The sequence below is a fragment of the Malaclemys terrapin genome, chromosome 5 (assembly GCF_027887155.1).
Source record: "Malaclemys terrapin pileata isolate rMalTer1 chromosome 5, rMalTer1.hap1, whole genome shotgun sequence".
NCBI lineage: Eukaryota > Metazoa > Chordata > Testudines > Emydidae > Malaclemys > Malaclemys terrapin.
The window spans coordinates 43,382,351-43,402,246 of record NC_071509.1 but is presented as its reverse complement, the minus strand read 5'-3'; the positions used below and the strand labels follow the sequence as shown (position 1 = coordinate 43,402,246).

Below are 19,896 nucleotides of genomic sequence, written 5' to 3'. Positions count from 1 at the left end.
TGTATCAACCTACATAGTTTCCTCTAATTTTATATATAACCACTATGCATGAGACAAGAGGTGGGGGGAGTGGGGAGGGAGGGAAGATTTTTTTTTTTTTTTTTTGGGTACTAAAAAAAGAATTTTTAACTGCAAAAGCAGTCAAAAACTTTTAGTCCCCAACACCACCTGCTTCTCTTGGTCTTCGAACTACTTCCACACATGCAACAAATCATTAAAGTCATGTTACTATAAAATTCTTAAAACTTTCAAAGGTCTGAACATATTTGAAAAAGCAGCAAGATTATTGAAAATTAAAAACATTATATATAAACATTTTAGAACAGTAAAGCAACACATTCTGGAGGAATGAACACAGGATGAATGAAAGATCCGAGTTCTAATCTTGCCTCTGCCCCTAACTTGCAGTATAGCCCTGGGCCAACCACTGTCTCATCTGTAAAATGGGGATTATACTACTTACCTCCCTCCTTCCTAGGGCTACTATGAAGATTAAGGACTGGATAGCTTTTTTTGAACATACAGAGTGCTATTATAAATGCTATTATTACATAGTCATGTCTGAAAACAGTGGAAGATTTAAGTTATATAGGAATACCTTGTAACCATTATCCTGTTTTGGGTTATGGGAAGCAGTAATCATAATTCCAGCAGAAAGTTTCAGATGAGTTATTGTGTAGGGCTGTAAAACAATAGTATAAAGAGAATTATCCTGGGGTCTCCATCCTGTCAAATTCTGGGAATCAAGCCATCGATGCAACCATACAATCATGATTTCAAGTCTAGAAAATATCAGTATTCTCTTTATTGATTGTGAGCCATGCCATCTAGTGGCCTGACTGGTTAAGTGCAGCCATATTCAGTACCACACATGTCCAATAAAAGTGTAAGGTCAAACAAAGAATATTTGATTTTCCAAAGACTAAATCTGGACTGAATATACCAAAATAATGAAAACAAAGAAATAATGTATATGAAAAATGTTAGCCCAGTTCATTTTACTGCTGTGAAATGTAAGTATAACTAATTCCCTTCACAGCATGTTTCAATTGAAGTTTATTTAAAATTAGAGCTATAGAGTATCCATATTTAGGTCAACCAGAATTCAGAGTACAGTAGATTCCTCCAATTTGGGACAGCACAGTGAACGACTGTCACCATCAAGAAGTGTTCCTAACTCAGAGGACATTTTAAAAATAATGCTGGTCTCCTGAGAGCAGTAGCCAGTCCACTGTGTTACTGGACTAGTCCACAAAGTTAGTAGGCATTTTGTGCACTGGGTTAGGGACCAAATCTTGTTAGTTGCATGGCAGCCCAGCATGGCCAAAAGGAGCAAACCAACAGTCAAGAACAGGCAATAGTGAAAAATTCACACAGTATTACGTTAAAGGAGGAAATGAAAGCTGTTACATGAGCAAACATGTAGAAAAAGTATGAGCACAAGACACACTAAAGACCTAAGCATGACCATTACAAGAGCATATCCTCATTAAAGAGCAGTCATTGCCATCACATGGCTTAAAATAATTTCCTGAAAGACAAATCATTGAAGCATGGCCTCATTGAAGAGTATTGTACAGGAAAACCAATATTTTTTTCTTCTATTTTGAAATTAGAATAATATATTTGTAGAACATAGTAACCCAGGGATGATGGGAGATATATGACTTTATTGTTTCAATCTAAGAAATGCTTAATATTTTTGCTACTAGACAGGTGTGCTTCTATAGCGCCAGTTTAACACTAGATAGAAGTTACTGGAATATGATATTGCAAACACATTAAGCAGTACAGGAGGTCCTGAAATACCCAATACCATTGGCAGCTACCAACTAGTTAGTAGCTGATCTAGTTTAAATAATGTTATTTGCTGGAAATATTGTCCAGATTCTTGGCATTCAAGCTCCCCTATCTATAAATATATATGCATCTTTTGGAAGACATCAGCCGTTGCTCATAAGCAGAAGTGTAGTGGCTAAGCTTCCAAAATTCAATAAGTAACATGTACCCCATCAGGCAGGTGTGAAGGGACATACATATCCTTCAGAAACTCTGGTGGCCCTCACATCGCCATCCTTCAGAAGAGCTGCTATCTGGGCAGCAGCACAGTATGATTAAACGGAATCAGAAACGGGCAGAACACTGGCTGCTTCAGAAGAAGCTGAGAAGTTCAGGGTAAAATATCAACTGCATATCCTAATCAGTTCCTCTATGGCTTACTGTACCTGAAGCAGCTAGGATCTTAAATAAGCCTGAGAGTAGCAAACCAATGAGCTGATAAATCAGTTTGTTTTTTCTAAAAAAAATAATAGTTTTTTGTACTTGATAGTACTCCATTATGTTGTATGAAAAAGAAATTATAGATAACCATACCACAAAAGGTGTTGGTGTTATATTGGAGAAGAGGTACACTGGAATTCCCTGACTGATTAAAGTTGTTGCAGCAAGCCTTGCAAACCTAAATGACAATAAAAGTTTATTTGGAAATACATTCATGAGATTCTCTTACTAGACAGTTAAATAAAACTCACAAGGAGCATATAGATTTGATTCTGGTGTAATTCATTTGTCCCTTATTCTGGTTACAAACATGGTCCAAATTATGCAGTACAGACTGGATTTTACCTGTATTTCATACCAAAATGCCAAAGAAGAGCAAAGCTTTATTTCTTATCTTCAGATGTACAGTGTACACATTTTTACATTCAAATTGCACACACATCTAACTGCTCCTAAGAAAATGCTATTCAAGCAGTGACCAAACTAGAATACATTCCATATAACATGCAAAGAAAATTATTTCTACAGATTACTAAGCGTACCTCTTGCTGCTACTTCCACTTGAAGGATGGGCGCGAGCATCAAAACCAATAACTACCCCTCTTTTCTTTAGGTCACTGAAGTTCTTTTCAAGGTACCTGCAAAATCCCTAAAGACAAAAAACTCAGAACTCAATCTTAGTATTTTTAAATGTGACTGCAATAAATTTTAAAATCTTTAAAAAAAGCAAGTAAAGTACTCTAAATTGGGTTAGGGTACAATTTTCCGGGAGCAAGAAATATTGATTGAAAACCAAGAAAATGGAGAGTCTTCAAACAAAAAACTAACACTGATGGGTTTTATAATGTGAATAATTCCAAATGAAAAATTTAATCCAGGTAGACTAGATAAAAATGATAATTTGGATTACAGAACTTCAAAAATGATTAATACAGATGCTCTTTTCCCATGCTTCTGGCCTGAAAAAGTAAATCACTACTAGTCAATACATTCTATTTTTAATCTCAGAAAACACCAAAATGAAGCCTGTTTAGGACAAAGTAAATCAGTGACACGGGATAGGACCCAACTTTTATTCAGCATCTCCATGTACAGCAAATCTACTCTAGAATTTATGTGGCATTAGAACTTTTATGCAAATTGAGGCTTAAGCCAATTTAGTAAATCTGAGTAATTTGTGATTTCCTAGATTTTTAATGCTTGAGACAGTAGGAAAAGCAATGGAGCTCCTTTAACTAAGCTAACAATTTTGTACATAAATTAGGGTTGTCAAGTGATTTAAAAAAAAAAATCAAAATTAACCATGCCGTTAAACAATAAAATAACTTATTTAAATATTTTTGGATGTTTTCTACAGTTTCAAATATATTGATTTCAATTACAACACAGAATACAAAGTGTACAGTGCTCACTTTATATTTATTTTTGATTAAATATTTGCACTGTAAAAAAGAAACAAAAGAAATAGTATTCCAATTTACCTAACACAAATACTGTAGTGCAATCTCTATCATGAAAGTTGAACTTACATTTGTAGAATTATGTACAAAAAAATAATTGCACTCAAAAATATAACAATTTCAATTTAGTTTCAATTTAAAACCTGAGAGCCTACATTCCACTCAGTGCTACTTCTTTTGCAGCCAATCACTCAAACAAACAAGTTTGTTTACATTTGCAGGAGATAATGCTGTTTGCTTCTTGTTTAAAATGTTAACTGAAAGTGAGAAGAGGCATTGGCATGGAACTGCTGTGGCTGGCATTGCAAAATACTTACATGCCAGATGCGCTAAAGATTCGTATGTCCCTTCATCTTCAACCACCATTCCAGAGGACATGCATCCATGCTGATGACAAGTTCTGCTTGAAACGATTCGAAGCAGTGTGGACCAATGCATGTTCACTTTCATCATCTGAATAAGATGCCACCAGCAGAAGGCTGATTTACTTTTTTGGTGGTTCGGGTCCTGTAGTTTCTGCATCTGAGTGTTGCTCTTAACACTTCTAAAAGCATGCTCCACACCTTGTCCCTCTGACATTTTGGAAGGCACTTCAGATTCTTAAACATTGGGTTGAGTGCTGTAGTTATCTTTAGAAATCTCACATTGATACCTTCTTTCCGTTTTGTCAAATCTACAGTGAAAGCGTTCTTAAAACGAACAACATGTGCTGGGTCATCATCCGAGACTGCTATAACATGAAATATATGGCAGAATGCGGGTAAAACAGAGCAGGAGACATACAATTCTTCCCCAAGGAGGTCAGTCCCAAATTTAATTAACGCTTTTTTTTTTTTTTTTTTTTTTTTTAAACGAGCATCATCAGCATGGAAGCATGTCCTCTGGAATGATGGCCGAAGCATGAAGGGGCATATGAATCTTTAGCACATCTGGAACGTAAATACCTTGCAACGCCAGCTACAAAAGTGACATGTAAACGCCTGTTCTCACTTTCAGATGACATTGTAAAGAATCGGGCACCGTAAACGAACTTGTTTGTCTTAGTGCTTGGCTTGTAGGCTCTAAATTTTTACATTGTTTTTGAGTGAAGTTATGTAATAAAAAAAAAAAAATCTACATTTGTAAGTTGCACTTCCATGATAGCGAGATTGCTCTACAGTACTTATATTAGATGAACTGAAAATTACTAAAATTTAGCAGTTACATGGCCCAATGCGGGTGGTGGGCTCCTTCTGCGCTGGTCTGGGCGTGCGGGAGCGGCCCCTTTCTGGTCTCCTCCTCTTATGGGGCACTGGGGACTGAGAATGGTGCCACCCACTACCCTATGTGGGACACCTATGTAGGGAACCCTGCTGGTGCCAAGGGTCTCTGGCAAAGTCCTTCCTCAGCGCTGACTCATGCCTCATCGGTGCTGGCACACTGCACACCAATGCTGAGGTGCTCTGTCAGCTCTGCCGAGCCAGGGTCTGAGCGAGGATATAGAGCAGCCTCCATCAGAAGGATCTTGAGGTGCTGATCCATCTCCTTCTGAGTCCTCGGATAAAATCCCCTGCAGATCTTGCCGCATTCTTTCTGGTGACTCTCCCCCAAACACTTCAAGCAGGAAGCATGGGGGTTACTTCTTGGCATAGACTCGCCACACATTGCACTGGGTTTAAACCCCAGGGATCGAGGCATGCCCCAGTACCGGAGTAAACGGGGACAATAAAGGGAGAGGGTGTGATGTTATCTAATTAAAATATGATCATGCAAACTATTGTTGCTACAACTGTTATATAATTGCAACAAATCTTATATAAAGTGTGACACATTGCCAGAAAGAGTTAAGCAGCTTGCAGGTTGATTGACTCTGGGTCAACAATTAAGGACACCTTAGAAAAGTGTGTGAATGGTAATTAAGGCCATTCTATGGTAGATAAGGTAGAACTTTGAAATGCAAATCTATATCATTAGAAATCAGAGGTAATGCTAATTGTATGCATGTACTCATACCCTGTTTAATGCTAGCCAAGTAAACAGACAGTTCCTGTCTGTCACTATAGCTATTGATTCAGAGATCAAAAGGGAATATTAACATTTAGATGAATCTTGGGTGCAATAATGTCATTGTCTGTGTGTCTCTTTAAAGTTTGTGATAAGATAATGTATCCATTAAGTAGTTTATGTTAATCCATGTAGTTAATTACCGGTGAGGTTTAGGAAACAGAAGGTTACATTAGAAGCCTATTGTTCACCCAGAACTGTATGGTCAAGTGGCTGTTAGAAAACTGTATATAAAAGACGCTTGGGTCCTGATCCTGTCATCTCAGATCTGCTTGATGCTTCAATGCAGGGGAAGCTTAAGCCACAAGATTGAGATCCCAGCTCTGACTGGACCACCCTGAATATAATTTGGACTATAACCTATGGACCAATTCTGAAAGAACTCTTTGCAACTACAAAGTTCACCATCTCTGCTATGAATCTGAACCTCAAGAATTATACTCATTTCTGTATGTATACTGATCTTTTAACCAACACACTCTCTTCTCTTTTTTAATAAATTTTAGTTTAGTTAATAAGAATTGGCTGTAAGCATGTATTTGGGTAATATCTGAAGTATTCATTAACCTGGGGGGTAATGTGTCTGATTCTTTGGAATTGGTAGAACTTCTTTATATGATGAATAAGATTTTCAGTAATCCTCATCATATCTGATTTGGGCATCTGGGTGGAGGCCTGAGGCTGGGCTACTTTAAGGGAACTATGTTGTTGGCTTCTGGGTAATGAGTGAGGTATTACAGAAGCTGTTTTTTGCTGGCTTGGTAAATCTAAATATTGGAATATCCACCAGCTTTGGGGATTGTCTGCCCATTCTTTGCAGTTCACCCTGAGTGACCTAAGTTGGCTCCCCTGGGACTCCGGTCACAGGGGATTACCTGCTAACTGAAACTTATCTAACACTAATTTAACTATTTACAGGACAAAAGTTCAAACTACTAGAGAAGTTGCACTTGCAAAGCAAGAGCTAACGAGTGTTCCAGCTAACCATCACAGATGGTAAGAAAGAACTGAAGTGATGACAGGTCAGTAGGGCCCTACATTCGGTGCCACGAAGGCACTACCTCAGGGAGTGCCCAGACCGACCCAATGGGTAGTGCTAGAGGAAAAGCCTTCCGGCTGCCGCACAAGCACACCTAATTGGAATGGACATGAGCAATCACTTGAAGAAGAACTAGAATTTCAATGACAGGTTTCAGAGTAGCAGCCGTGTTAGTCTGTATCCGCAAAAAGAACAGGAGTACTTGTGGCACCTTAGAGACTAACAAATTTATTAGAGCATAAGCTTTCGTGGACTAAGAAGAAGTGGGCTGTAGTCCACGAAAGCTTATCCTCTAATAAATTTGTTAGTCTCTAAGGTGCCACAAGTACTCCTGTTCTTTTTGTAGAATTTCAATAGATGTTAGTGGGTTTTCTGAAGTGGTCAACATTGGCCTAACTCTGCTCCCACTGAAAACCACCCTTGAGGTTTTGGACAGTGGTTAAGCTCAATTTTATTTCCATATTTCATCTGGTTACTTTTTCATTAAAATCTGCATTCAGTAGAAATGAATAAGAAAAGCCTGCAGTTAAGTAATAACAGAAAAAACAAAGTGAACCTGGTACCTGAGTTGTCTGGATAATAGTCAAGTCATTCATCTGAGAAATCCCTGCCCCCATGGGTGCTCTGAGTCCTGCTGTCCCAAACTCCATCCGTGAACTAAAACATTTTTGTAGTTCTCCTGCATTTTTTTCAGCAACCAGTTGCTTCACTATTTCTGAGGTTTTAGTATTCTGTAGAAAGATAAAATTACAATATATTGCTATTCTGAAGAAGCTTGTTATAACTTTAGTCTCAAACGGTGACATTCCTTACCATTTCTTCTACTGAACTGATTCTCAGACTAGACTTGGTATAGCACATCTAAAACTCCAAAGTATTGGTCATAACACCTTCATAATTTTAATCAGTGTTATTAAAATGGATTGTTATTCCAATACTATACCCATAATGCAGCATACCAATTGCAGTTTGCATACCAGTTTGAGAACCCGACGCTGAAATCTTAGAAATCTTTGCTACTTTTGAAAGTCTGCCAGATGCAAGAATATTAGAATACAAGATGAGAGAATTTCAGTTATGCAAATAAAGGAATTTGAAAGAGATAGCATACTGAAAGGCTATTTAGGGAGATTAATAATTCTGAAATATTACTTGTATAGTATTACAAATGTGCATGAAGCAGGGGGTGGGGGATGGAAGGGCAGCATCTCTGCCCCACAAGTTTAAAGTCTTCCTAATACAATAACTACAGGAGAAGGAAATAAGTGAAGGGATGAAAAGGGAGAGAAGATCAGAGAGAATATATTCATCCATCCTGACTGTTACACTTTTTAAGATTAATAATAAGCTACTTTAATCCTCCTTGAATAAGTGAGTTTTGAAGAGGGAATTAGAAGAAAGGGTCTCATCACCAATTCTAGAATACAACCTTACTCTATTCATAATGTGGTGGGGGCTTTGGGTTTTTTTTTTTATTTTGTTTTTTAGTTCATTATGTGCACCACTTTGGAGGTATTTTCCCCTTTTCTTGGAATGTTACATGCGAAACAATTATAATATCTCATTCTATGAAGTGCACAAGATCTTCACCATATTAAAATACCCTTACATTTGCAATCTCCATATTAAAAAGAGTATTGGGTTCAAATGTCTACAATAGTTGTATTTCCCTGAGCTCTGATGAGCCAGACAGAACATTAAGACAAGTGATGGTCCAGTGGTTAAGGTGCTAGCCTAGGACCTGTGAGACCTGACCTTGAGTACTTGCTCTGCCACAGACTTCCTGTGTGAATTTGGGCAAGTCACTTACCTCTCTCTGACTCAATTCCTTGTCTGCAAAATGGGATGAATACTTCTTCTCTACCTCACAGGGTGTTGTAAGGATAAATACATTAATGATTGTGAGGCATTGTGATGCTCTGTACCTTGGGGGAACATCCAGCACCCCCATGTGCATCCTTGTAAAATGATTGTGTGGTATCCAATGCAAAGTTTGTCATGTCGGGTGTCTTCAGAAGGCTCATGATGCACTGAGCATTATTGTTACAGTAATGTTATAGGTTATAATTTCATGCATGTAGTTATGAGGCTCAAAAATGTATCCTCATGGCTTAAAACAGGGGTCTCAAACACACGGCCTGTGGGCCGCATGCAGCCCATGGGGTTCTTTCATGCGGCCCGCCAAGCTCACCGCGCCTCCCCCTCCCCCCGCCTACCCCGTATCGCCGCGAGCCCCGCGCTGCTCCCTGAAGTGGCTGAACTACCATATGACCCTGCAGCCCCGGGCAGGGGAGTGGGAGGTGAATAGAGGGCTCCATGCTCTTGCAGCTCCCATTGGCCGGGAACTGGGAACTGCAGCCAATGGGAGCTTTGGGAGAGGTACCTGGGAGCTTTAGGGGAGGTACCAGGAGAAGCAGCAAGACCAGCACATGGTGCTGTTTCCCCTCCCTCCCCAGGGACTCCCGGCTGCTTCCTGGAGTGGAGCGGAGCGTGCTGGGGACAGGGACAGGGCAGGCAGGCATAGAGCCTGCCCTGGTCGTCGTGCACGGCGCTGCCACCCCTGATCCGCTCTAGGTAAGTGGCGCCGGGCCGGAGCCTGTATCCCGCACCCCTTCTGCACCCCAACCCCCTGCCCTGAGTCCCCTGCCACAACCTGCACCCCTCACCCCTCCTGCACCCCAGGCCGGCTCCAGGGTTTTTGCTGCCCCAACCAGCAAAAAGAGGGGTGGGGGGAGCCGCAATCACGATCTGCTACACTTCGTCTCTACCACCGCTGCTTCAGTCTTCAGCGGCAATTTGGCGGCTGGTCCTTTGCTCCGAGAGGGAGTGAGGGACCCGCCGCCAAATTGCCGCCGAAGAGCAGGACGTGCTGCCCCTCTCCGTTGGCTGCCCCAAGCACCTGCTTGCTGCGCTGGTGCCTGGAGCCAGCCCTGCCCGCACCCCAACTCCCCGCCCTGAGCCCCCTGCTGCACCCTGCACACCTCCTGCACCTCAACTCCCTGCCCTGAGCCCCCACGACACCCCACACCTGTCCTGCCCGCCCTGGGGGCAGGGAGGGGCAGAGTTGGGGTGAGGATTTAGGGGAAGGGGTGGGAAGAGGCGGGGCAGAGGCAGGGCCTCATGGAAGGAGTGGAGTGGGGGCGGGGCCAGGGGCAGCAAGTGGGGAGTGTCAGTGATGCTGCTCTCGGGCCAATGCACTAGTCCTCATGCAGCCCTTGGGGTCATCTCAGTTTGAGACCCCTGGCTTAAAATAAGCCCAGGCAAAAACTCTCCAAGAGCAGAGAGGCAGTTCACACCTCATCATGGCAGCTGTGGGGCAAACCCAGCTCAGCCTCACAGGAACAAAAGAATCTGTTAGAGAGTCACCCCCCTTCCTTTGGTCAGTTTGGAACTGCGATGAGGTAATGCTCACCTGACTCTGAAGGGGCAGGGGGAAGGAAGGGGCTCAAAGCCAAGAGGGAAGAAAGGACATTTTAAAAGGGAGAGACATTTGCCATGCTCGCTCTCTTGCGCCTACATTTACAGACACACACCAAGCGACTGAAGAGCAACCAGCCAGCCTGTGGTGAGAAGCATCTAAGTTTGTAAGGGCACTGAAAGTGTTAAGATCAGCTTAGAATGCGTTTTGCTTTTACTTCATTGGACCAAATCTGACTTATTATGCTTTGACTTATAATCACTTAAAATCAATCTTTATAGTGAATAAATTTGTTTATTCTACCTGAAGCAGTGTGTTTGAAGTATGTCAGAGGCTCCTCTTGGGATAACAAGCCTGGTACATATCAATTTCTTTGTTAAACTGACGAACTCAGATAAGCTTGTAGCGTCCAGCGGGCATAACTGGACACTGCAAGACGGAGGTTCCTAGGGTCGTGTCTGGGACCAGAGATATTGGCCAGTGTCATTCGCTTGTGAGTAGCTGGGAACAGCTTACATGCCAGAGGCTGTGCATGAACAGCCCAGGAGTGGGGGTTCTCACAGCAGAACAGGGTAAGGCTGGCTCCCAGGGTCAAGAATTGGAGTGACCTAGCTGTCCAACAACACCAGAGGGGAACATCACAGGCATTCAGATCCTACAGTGATGGGTGCCAATAGAGTACCTTAGCTAGACTGGGCAACAATGCTATGTGATATGTGGTGTCTTGTGCAATGAATTATCCATCCCATGACTGCACACATTGTCTACTGAAGTGCAACAAAAGTTAGCTTTTAAAATAATTACATCCTATAGAGGATCCTACATCCTACAGAGGATTGCTGAGTGCAAAGCTCACCACAAAGTTGTAAAGTGTAAAAACAGCTACAGGATTTTTTAAAAATATAAACAAGCTCTCCCCACAAAGTAACATAATTACATATTAAAAAATACTTTATTTCACAATAGGAAAATAAATACAGAAAATGAACTTTGTGTACATCATGTATTGACAAAGTATCCTGGGGCCTATCTGCAAACTGTGACTCATGGGAGTAATTCCATCAAAATCAATGCAACCATTTTCATGCATAACAGTTCACAAGATCAGGACCTTATTTTGTAATAACTGGGATAGTGATATGCAGTTTATCAGTGATCAGAAGTGAACTTTACTTTTGATTTTGTAACTTTCGATTGGGATTAAAGCAAGCCCCTTGGAATCCAAGTACCTGAGTGGTGTTTTCTTGGATCACAGTACGCGTACAAGGGTTATAGCAATTCAAATTGGGTTTGCTCAACAACATTCTTGGAGCTCATTGTGTGAAAAACAGTTGCAGACTGGCTCATCCCCTTTTCTCAATCATCACAGTGACCAAACAGCATGTTAATCAAGAACATCTGCAATTTCAAAGAAGATAGCAGTTGATAAAAATTAATGTATTAAAATGTTTAAGTACATTTTTCTATTTGAAAAACTACTTAAAATTAAATTTGAAATTATGACAGGCCTCATAAAAGTCACTGGCTAAGCAAGCAGAACGAGAGTTTGTTGAAGTGCTAAACCAGCTTTTGATAGCAGTAGCTTCTTGTGCAGGTGCAGAGAGAATACCTACTTTCTTGAGCACTGTGGACACCATCATCATCCAGCTTGTCACTCAGGCCCACAGCCTTTGCGTTATCTTCACTTCAGATCTTTCGAGGTCCTCACATTTCTGCTATATCTTGCCAATATTTTCTGTATAACCTTTCTAAGATATGGCCTTTCCTATCCATTCATGTAGCTAAAACCCTCATCCAAGCTCCCATCGTCTTGCATCTCAATTAATACAACATCCTTCTCTCTGACCTTGACAAATGCAATCTTGCCCCACTTGTATCCTCTCAGAATGCTTCTGCAAACATCACTTTCCATGCCCATTGCTTTGACCATGTCACCCCTCTGTTTGCATCCCTCCACTGGCTCCCTCTTCATTATCACATCCAACATAAGGTATTGATACCAATCGGCTCTGTGTTCTTGGGGAAAGGACACAGTATCCAGCCTGTCTGACTCATGAAGGACACCCCCCTCCCCACTTCCCAGCCTCTGCTTGAACCAAAACCAATCAGAAGACAGACTTACAGAAAGCAATGAAAAGGCAGTGGGAGACACACCTAAATCCCTCCTGACAAGGGTGACAGGATTAAGGCAACTCCCCTAGCCTCATCTGCATCAAAGATGAGACCGGGGGCATCTCTATTAGCATACAGAATTGAGAACAGAGATTACCGCACTGAACTCTGGGACCAGAAAAGCAGGGAAGCACTGCATCATGGGGAATCTCTGCTCCAGATGTTAATGAACCTATGCCTGCACACACCCAGCTCAGCAGTTATCAGACCAATTCTAGTAATGAATCCTTGATTGATATCCAAAATACTGAAGCAGCCTAATTGCACTGTGAGCTCCCTGGAAGGAACACCACCCATAGCTAGAAGTGATCAGCTCCTATTGTCTAGCCCAGGGATGGCCAACCTGTGGCTCTGGAGCCACATGCAGCTCTTCAGAAGCTAATATGCAGCTCCTTGTATAGGCACCGACTCTGGGCTGGAGCTACAGGCGTCAACTTTCTAATGTGCCGGGGGTGCTCACTGCTCAACCCCTGGCCCTGCCTCCACTCCACCCTTTTCCTTGAGCCTGCTATGCCCTCACTCCTCCCCCTGCAAGCCACCTGCATACCAAGAAACAGCTGATCAGGAGGTGCGGGAAGGGATGAGGAGGTGCTGATTGGCAGGCAGGAGGAGCTGGCGGGGGGGAGGGAGCTGATTGGGGGCTGCTGACGTATTACTGTGGCTCTTTGACAATGTACATTGGTAAATTTTGGCTCCATCTCAGGCTCAGGTTGACTATCTACTGGTCTAGCCTAAAGAAAACCCTTGAGTCATCAGTTTACCCATAAACAAATCTATTGTTCTCCCTTGAACCATTGTTGTTTCCCTACAGAAAAACCCTACTCACACTCAAGTAAGTGTTCTGATGCATGGATCCAAACTCTGCATCAGTTCCACTGGGATTTCATCTTTTCCTGACTGATCATGCTGGGGGCTCTGCCTGTCTCCTGCCCTCAGGACCCTCAGCTACCACCATCACCCCGACCAGTTCAAGCTTCATGGAGTGGTGAAACCCCAGCTTTCTCTCTGTGTGTTTTCTTTTCCACCTCAGGTATAACTTTTTAACCCTGACTTGTTTGATCAGGTATAGTTTTCTATATATGACTTTTGTAATCTTTTATAATGCAACTGTTATGTTTGTTTAGGCCCTCCTTGTGTGGTTATCACTATTATTCAATAAATAACTTTTATGGTTAAGCTGATTGCTTTCCTCCCTCTCTGAACTTTAATCTTTTGTGTTTCTGGCTTCCCTATTTACTCTGCAGCAACACTTCTCTTACCTAAGAGAAAGATCCCTGTAGTGCCCAAAATACCGTGCCGTTTGCTCATCAAGTGGGTTACTACCAGAACAATTGTAACCTGAAAGTGGGGATAGGGATGTGCTGAACCTGTGACATACGAAGGTGGCAGCTCGGAAGTGCTGCTTGACCCAGACTACTGAGTCCAGGGGCATACAAAGGTGGCAGCCTGGAAGTGGTGTTCGACCCAGCCTGCTCAGGCTTACTCTATTCCGGTGTAGTACCTGTGGCATATAAGGGTGCCAACTTGGAAGTGCTGCTTGGCCTGGACTATTGAGCCATGGGGCATATAAGGGTGGCAGCTCTGAAATCCTGCTTGACCGAGTCCACTGAGTCCAGAGACATAAGGGGTCAGCTTCAGAGTACTGACTGACCAGTCCACTCAGACTTGCTCTGTTAGAGAGAGAGCGCACACACACACACACACACTCATCTGATTCCGGGGTTGGAAGAACCCAGCCCTGGGGAACCTAGGTCCTGCAGGATAGCTCCATTGGGAGGAGACTTGCAGGAGGGAGAAGTAGAGCTCCATATGAACACACAAGTGACACAAGCAGTACACTGATAGAATTACAGAACCCCCCAGCCCAGAAGAGTAACCCTAATAAATGAGCGTACCCCAAAGTAACGGGCAAATCTGGTAACAGTACTTGTATTCACTTCCAAGACCCTACACAGTCAATACCTGTCATTCAGTATCAACCTACTTGTTAAAATTTTCCCACAAGCACCTCCATGCTTTCTACCATGCTGCCCCACATTTGGGAGGCGCTCTCCATAAACCACCTATTACTTGACTACGGTCAAATATTCGAGCAAAGAATGCCCTGATGTAGGCAGTGGCCTAGCTTTTTGATTGTATCATGGTGCCATTTGTTAGCTAGCCTACTTAAATGTCCTAATCACTCACTTTACTACATGCTAATGTCACCTGTTGGGAAAACAAAACTGACTGATTGGCTAGAATCTTAGAACAAACTTTTATGTACATCTTTATTTGTATAACAGGTCATCAATGCAAAGATAAAAGCAAAAGAGGATAAGCAAGATGTTTGAAGAGTAGGCCTGTTCCCTAGCTAGTCATTTAAAAATGACTTTCTTTTCCAGTTGCTCTGTGTTTTATTTCTATTTTGTTTTTTCCATCTGTAACTGTTCAGTCTTGTCTAGTTGGCAGCCGGTATCAAGCAGAGTGCCCCAGGGATCGGTCCCGGGGCCGGTTTCGTTCAACATCTTTATCAATGATCTGGATGATGGGATTAATTGCACCCTCAGCAAGACTGCAGATGACACTAAGCTGTGGGGGAGAGGTAGATACGCTGGAGGGTAGGCACAGGGTCCAGAGCGACCTAGACAAATTGGAGGATTGGGCCAAAAGAAATCTAATGAGATTCAACAAGGACAAGTGCAGAGTCCTGCACTTAGGAAGGAAGACTCCCATGCACCTCTACAGGCTGGGGACCGACTAGTTAAGCAACAGTTCTGCAGAAAGGGACCTAGGGATTACAGTGGACAAGAAGCTGGATATGAGTCAGCAGTGTTCCCGCGTTGCCAAGAAGGCCAATGGCATATTGGGCTGTATTAGTAGGAGCATTGCCAGCAGATCGAGGGAAGTGATTATTCCCCTCTATTCAGCACTGGTGAGGCCACACCTGAGTATTGTGTCCAGTTTTGGGCCCCCCACTACAGAAGGGACGTGGACTAATTGGAGAGAGTCCAGCGGAGGGCAACGAAAATGATTAGGGAGCTGGGGCACATGACTTACTAGGAGAGGCTAAGGGAACTGGAGTTATTTAGTCTGCAGAAGAGTGAGGGGGGATTTGATAGCAGCCTTCAACTACCTGAACGGGGGTTCCAAAGAAGATGGAGCTAGGCTGTTCTCAGTGGTGGCAGATGACAGAACAAGAAGCAATGGTCTCAAGTTACAGTGGGGGAGGTCTAGGTTGGATATTACAGAAAGCTTTTCATTAGGAGGGTGGTGAAGCACTGGAATGGGTACCTAGGGAGGTGGTGGAATCTACATCTTAGAGGTTTTTAAGGCCGGGCTTGACAAAGCCTTAGCTGGGATGATTTAGTTGGTGTTAGTCCTGCTTTGAGCACGGGATTGGACTAGATGACCTTCTGAGGTCTCTTCCAACCCTAATATTCTATGATTCTATGACTAATGTTCTTTTTTAAATGCCAGCCTAACATTGCTAAAAAAGATAATTATACTTTCTTTTTTGAGGTTCTCATTACATTGTACTTGGAGTTACTTAATTGCATTTTCTATATTAAAGTAACTTGGTTTTTTGTAATTAAGAATAAGTACCTAAGGCTAAGCCTATTGGAGACAACAGTCTTACTTTTCTTTGCTAATGTTCTAATGAATTAGTGCTTTAAAATATTTGGCCATTTTTGACATTATTTGACCAATTATTCTTGGATTGGTCAAATGTCCAATTCTACTTTAATTTACTAACTACACATAATACTTACTTTCTTTAATAAGTCAGTTAGTTTTAAATGCTACACCTGTTTCGATAAGACAAAAAAGCTTATGCATCCAGTACATTCAGGTAGTTTTAGTCAACTAATACAAACAACTTTAAAATGCTGTTTTTGCACATGCTAAATTGAATTTCAATTTCTATTAGAAGATTACAAGTGAAAAATTAGTCTAGTAATTAAGAAATGTATGATTTCCCCATTTTTAACATAATAAAAATGTAAAAATTAACAATCTGAATCTGTTTTAAGATAAATAATCCATCATAAGTGAGTAATGATATGGTCGGTCCTCATTACATTAAAGTTGGTACTTTTTGGCAAAGACCACATTTAGTTGCAAATCAACATGATTTAATGGTTACCAGCTAATTAGAAACAACTTTTCTTTAGAAAAATACCTAAGTAGAAATGAAAACTACAATTAAAATCAATGATTTAAACAATTTTTCCTGCTTGCTGATCATGATTAAAATTGGTGATTTAAATTGCTTGAGTTAAGTCAATCCACCTTAGAACAGTGGGGCCGACAGATGTGCTGGCCACCCTTCCCACAGCCCCCAGTGGGAGCCACGATCAGCCGAACCTGCGGACGCAGCCCAGCCCGCCGGGGCTTTCCCTGAACAAGCGGCGCACCAGCTTTGAGAAACCCTGCCTTAGAAGACATTGTTAATTATGACCCAATTACACAGGACCACCAGATGAAAAATACTGTATGGGGTTCTGAGTTATATTTTAAAGAGTCTTATTTATTTATAAAGCTCCTCTACAACGCAAAAGGATGCACCCCTGTATTCACATCCTACGTACTACAATAATAATATTTGTACAAAATATGTCTTGTGAGCTATAATTTGAAAACCAATGACTCACTGGTCAGTAATATTATGGTGAAATGTATGAACAGTAGCAACATTATGTGTAAAGTTATGAAATCCCCTGTATGATGTTAAAGGCACATATTCAAACTCACATAGCCCTGATTAAGTAGAACTGGTTAAGGAGGCCTGTCAAACAAAAGAATGTGTGTTTATCTCAAGTTGCATCTAAGCTGTAAAAAGAGTCCTCAGACAGCAAGTGGGAGAAGAAAGAAAACTCAACATTTCAGCATAAATAGATGAAAAGAAACACCATGAAGCCTCCTTCCTCCACCAGACTCCATGTCTACTTGCTCTCAGCTGGGAAGAACTTTAGTGAGACATCACACTCAGGAAAATGCTTTTGAAAGGGAGACTGGACTATAAAAGTAAGGGGCAAAAACACCCCAAGTTCTTGTTACATACCCATCTCTCTCTCCACCTAAGACCACCAGAGAAACAACCATTGGACTTTGGGGCCAGATTCTGGCCTGAGAGTTTGGTCAGCAATGTTACTGGAAATGTGGTACGGAACTTCACTTTGAAGCAAGTCTAGTTTAAGTTTAGAAAGCGTTTTCTCTTTATTTTTCTTGTAACCATTTCTGACTTTAATGCCTCATTTCTTGTACTCAATATCTATCTTTTTGTAGTTTTGTTCTTTAATCAAAAATTAATCCAGTGTTGTGAATTGTTTGTGTAACTCAATTGAAGCTATTATGTACTGATCCCCTTAGAGAGGCAAAGGGCCTAGTGTACCCTGACTGTCCAGGAGAGAACTGGACACTGCAGAACACACACTGGGGGGGGGGGGGGGGGGGGGACGGACACGACTCAGGATTGGTGGCATGTTGGGATCACCTGCAAATAGTAACCAAGACTCCTGGAAGCTGCTGGGGGGTCAAAGCCGCTGGACCAGGGCTGTGGCTTTACACAGACACTTAGGGTGCAACCTGCATACTGGCAGGCTAATTATGAGTGACCCAAGCTGGAAGCTACAACAGCAAAGCATTGCGAGGCACCGCAGGTAGCAGGGCAGGGATGACACAGCCGCTCTGGTCTGGATTGCACCCCGTAATGTCATAGGGACAAAACAGGAAAATTAAAATACAACATTGTTGAAAACAAACTAAATGTAAGAGCCAGATGAGAGGGATAGCTCAGTGGTTTGAGCACTGGCCTGCTAAACCCAGGGTTGTGAGTTCAATCCTTAAGGGGGCCACTTAGGCAAAAATCAGTACTTGGTCCTGCTAGTGAAGGCAGGGGGCTGAACTCGATGACCTTTCAAGGTCCCTTCCAGTTCTAGGAGATAAGATATCTCCATTAATTTATTTATATAGGATATTCAAAAGCCAAGTAAAGTGCCATCATTAAGAAGGGGCTACTAATAATTAAAATCAACTCTGAAAAAAGTAGTAGAGATTATGATAGAAACCAGGCAGTGGGACCTAACAGAGTATTGAGCAGGGGCTCTGGAGATCTGGGTTCTAGGCCCAGCTCTACACTACATTGGTTTGCTGGGTAGCCTTAGGCACATCACATCCCTGTGCCTCACTTTCCTGTTCTGTAACACTGTACAGAAGGCCAGGAGCTTTTGCTGAAACGAACTGTTTGGATTAATTTTTTTTCTGAGGTTCAGAATAGAATTATTGGTCAAAACAGAGAGAAAGAGGGGGCATTCACCTGGGATGTGGGAAACCAAAGTTTAAGTTCCTGCTCTCAATCAAGCCTGACTTTTATATTTAACCACCAGGCCATCTGAGGGGCGGGGCCCTCTCCCTCCAGTGTCTGGAGGTCCCTTCTAGTCCTACCTTTCTATGATTTCATAATTGTTCTGGAAATGCAATGCTTGTTCTCCAGCCCTAGCGACACGTAACAACAATACTCCCTTTGCCAAGGGCTCTGGGATCTAGGGCGGGAAGGCACCCAAGAGTATTATTGCTCTATCAAGGTATTATTCTAATCAACACGTTTAGCCTAAAACTTGAGGCTTAATGGAGCTATTTTCTTCCAGCCCCAGGCCGGATGCGGCCCTCTTCCTCTCATACTAGCGAGTGTTTCTAGAGGTGCCCTCACAGCCGAGCCGAGCGGGGTGTTTTTCTCCGTCAGCTCCATAAAAGAAAGCGAAGGAGGCACTGGGACGCCGCCGCTTCCTGCGCTTTGCGACCCACACCCCGCGGGCAGGCAGCGAGCGAGCGAGCGGCTCCGGCCAGAGCTCAGAGGCAGCTGGCCCAGGGGGCGTGCCGGGCACTCTGCCGCCTGTCACGACAGCCCGGGGAGCCGCGCGTAGGATGATACCGGGGAGCTCAGTCAGCACCCGTGCGCCGACCGGGGCGATGGCGGGGACAGCGAGGCTGGGGACAGGCAGGGAGAGCGCGCTGGGCCCCGCTCCTTACCTTGTCCCAGCGCAGCCACTGAGCAGCCGCCTCGGGCAGCCCCAGCGCCGCCATCCTGCCCGCTCCGTTCGGCTCAGCTTCCCGCTCGGCACTGCCCTTCCGGGGCGGAGCGACAACAGCAGCGGCCGTTACCTTCCCCCGCTGAGTCGCAGGGTGGGGCCATCACCGCGGGGGGGGGGGGGGGGGGGCGGGCGGGGCGAGGGAGGGTCACTACCCGGCCCGCTCTGCTGCCCTTACTGAGCACGCGCCAGCCGTATGCGCATGCTCACTAGCGTCGCCAGAAGTTGCTGCTTTGCTGCCTCTCCCGTAGCTCGAAGGAACGTTTTCGGGGCCAGAGAGTGGGGAGCTTTTGTGCAGGGGCCACGCCGTGCCCAGGGGCGGCTGAGACAGATGGAGGGGGCAGGCGCCGGCCCAGAGGCTCGGAACATTGCGGCGGCCCGCGATAGGGAGGGGCGGGGCTGGGAGGTGCCACA

The 19,896-nt window shown here is 43.4% G+C and overlaps 1 protein-coding gene across 2 annotated transcripts in view; it reads right to left on the bottom strand.

Moving 5' to 3' along the window:
• Window positions 1-19,557, bottom strand: part of PGM2 (phosphoglucomutase 2) — a 35,552-nt gene extending 15,995 nt beyond the window's left edge. Inside the window, exons 1-6 of one of the 2 annotated variants that reach the window (XM_054029894.1) lie at window positions 19,424-19,506; window positions 11,470-11,638; window positions 7,386-7,553; window positions 2,823-2,929; window positions 2,374-2,458; window positions 599-682 (exon numbers count right to left, since the gene is read on the bottom strand). In XM_054029894.1, coding sequence (XP_053885869.1) covers window positions 599-682; window positions 2,374-2,458; window positions 2,823-2,929; window positions 7,386-7,553; window positions 11,470-11,544 — 519 coding nt within the window. In that variant the 5' untranslated portion in view covers window positions 11,545-11,638; window positions 19,424-19,506. Of the gene's footprint in view, window positions 1-598; window positions 683-2,373; window positions 2,459-2,822; window positions 2,930-7,385; window positions 7,554-11,469; window positions 11,639-19,423 lie in introns of both variants that reach the window. The other variant, XM_054029896.1, reaches the window with a different exon arrangement.
• Between the last annotated feature and the right edge of the window lie 339 nt (window positions 19,558-19,896).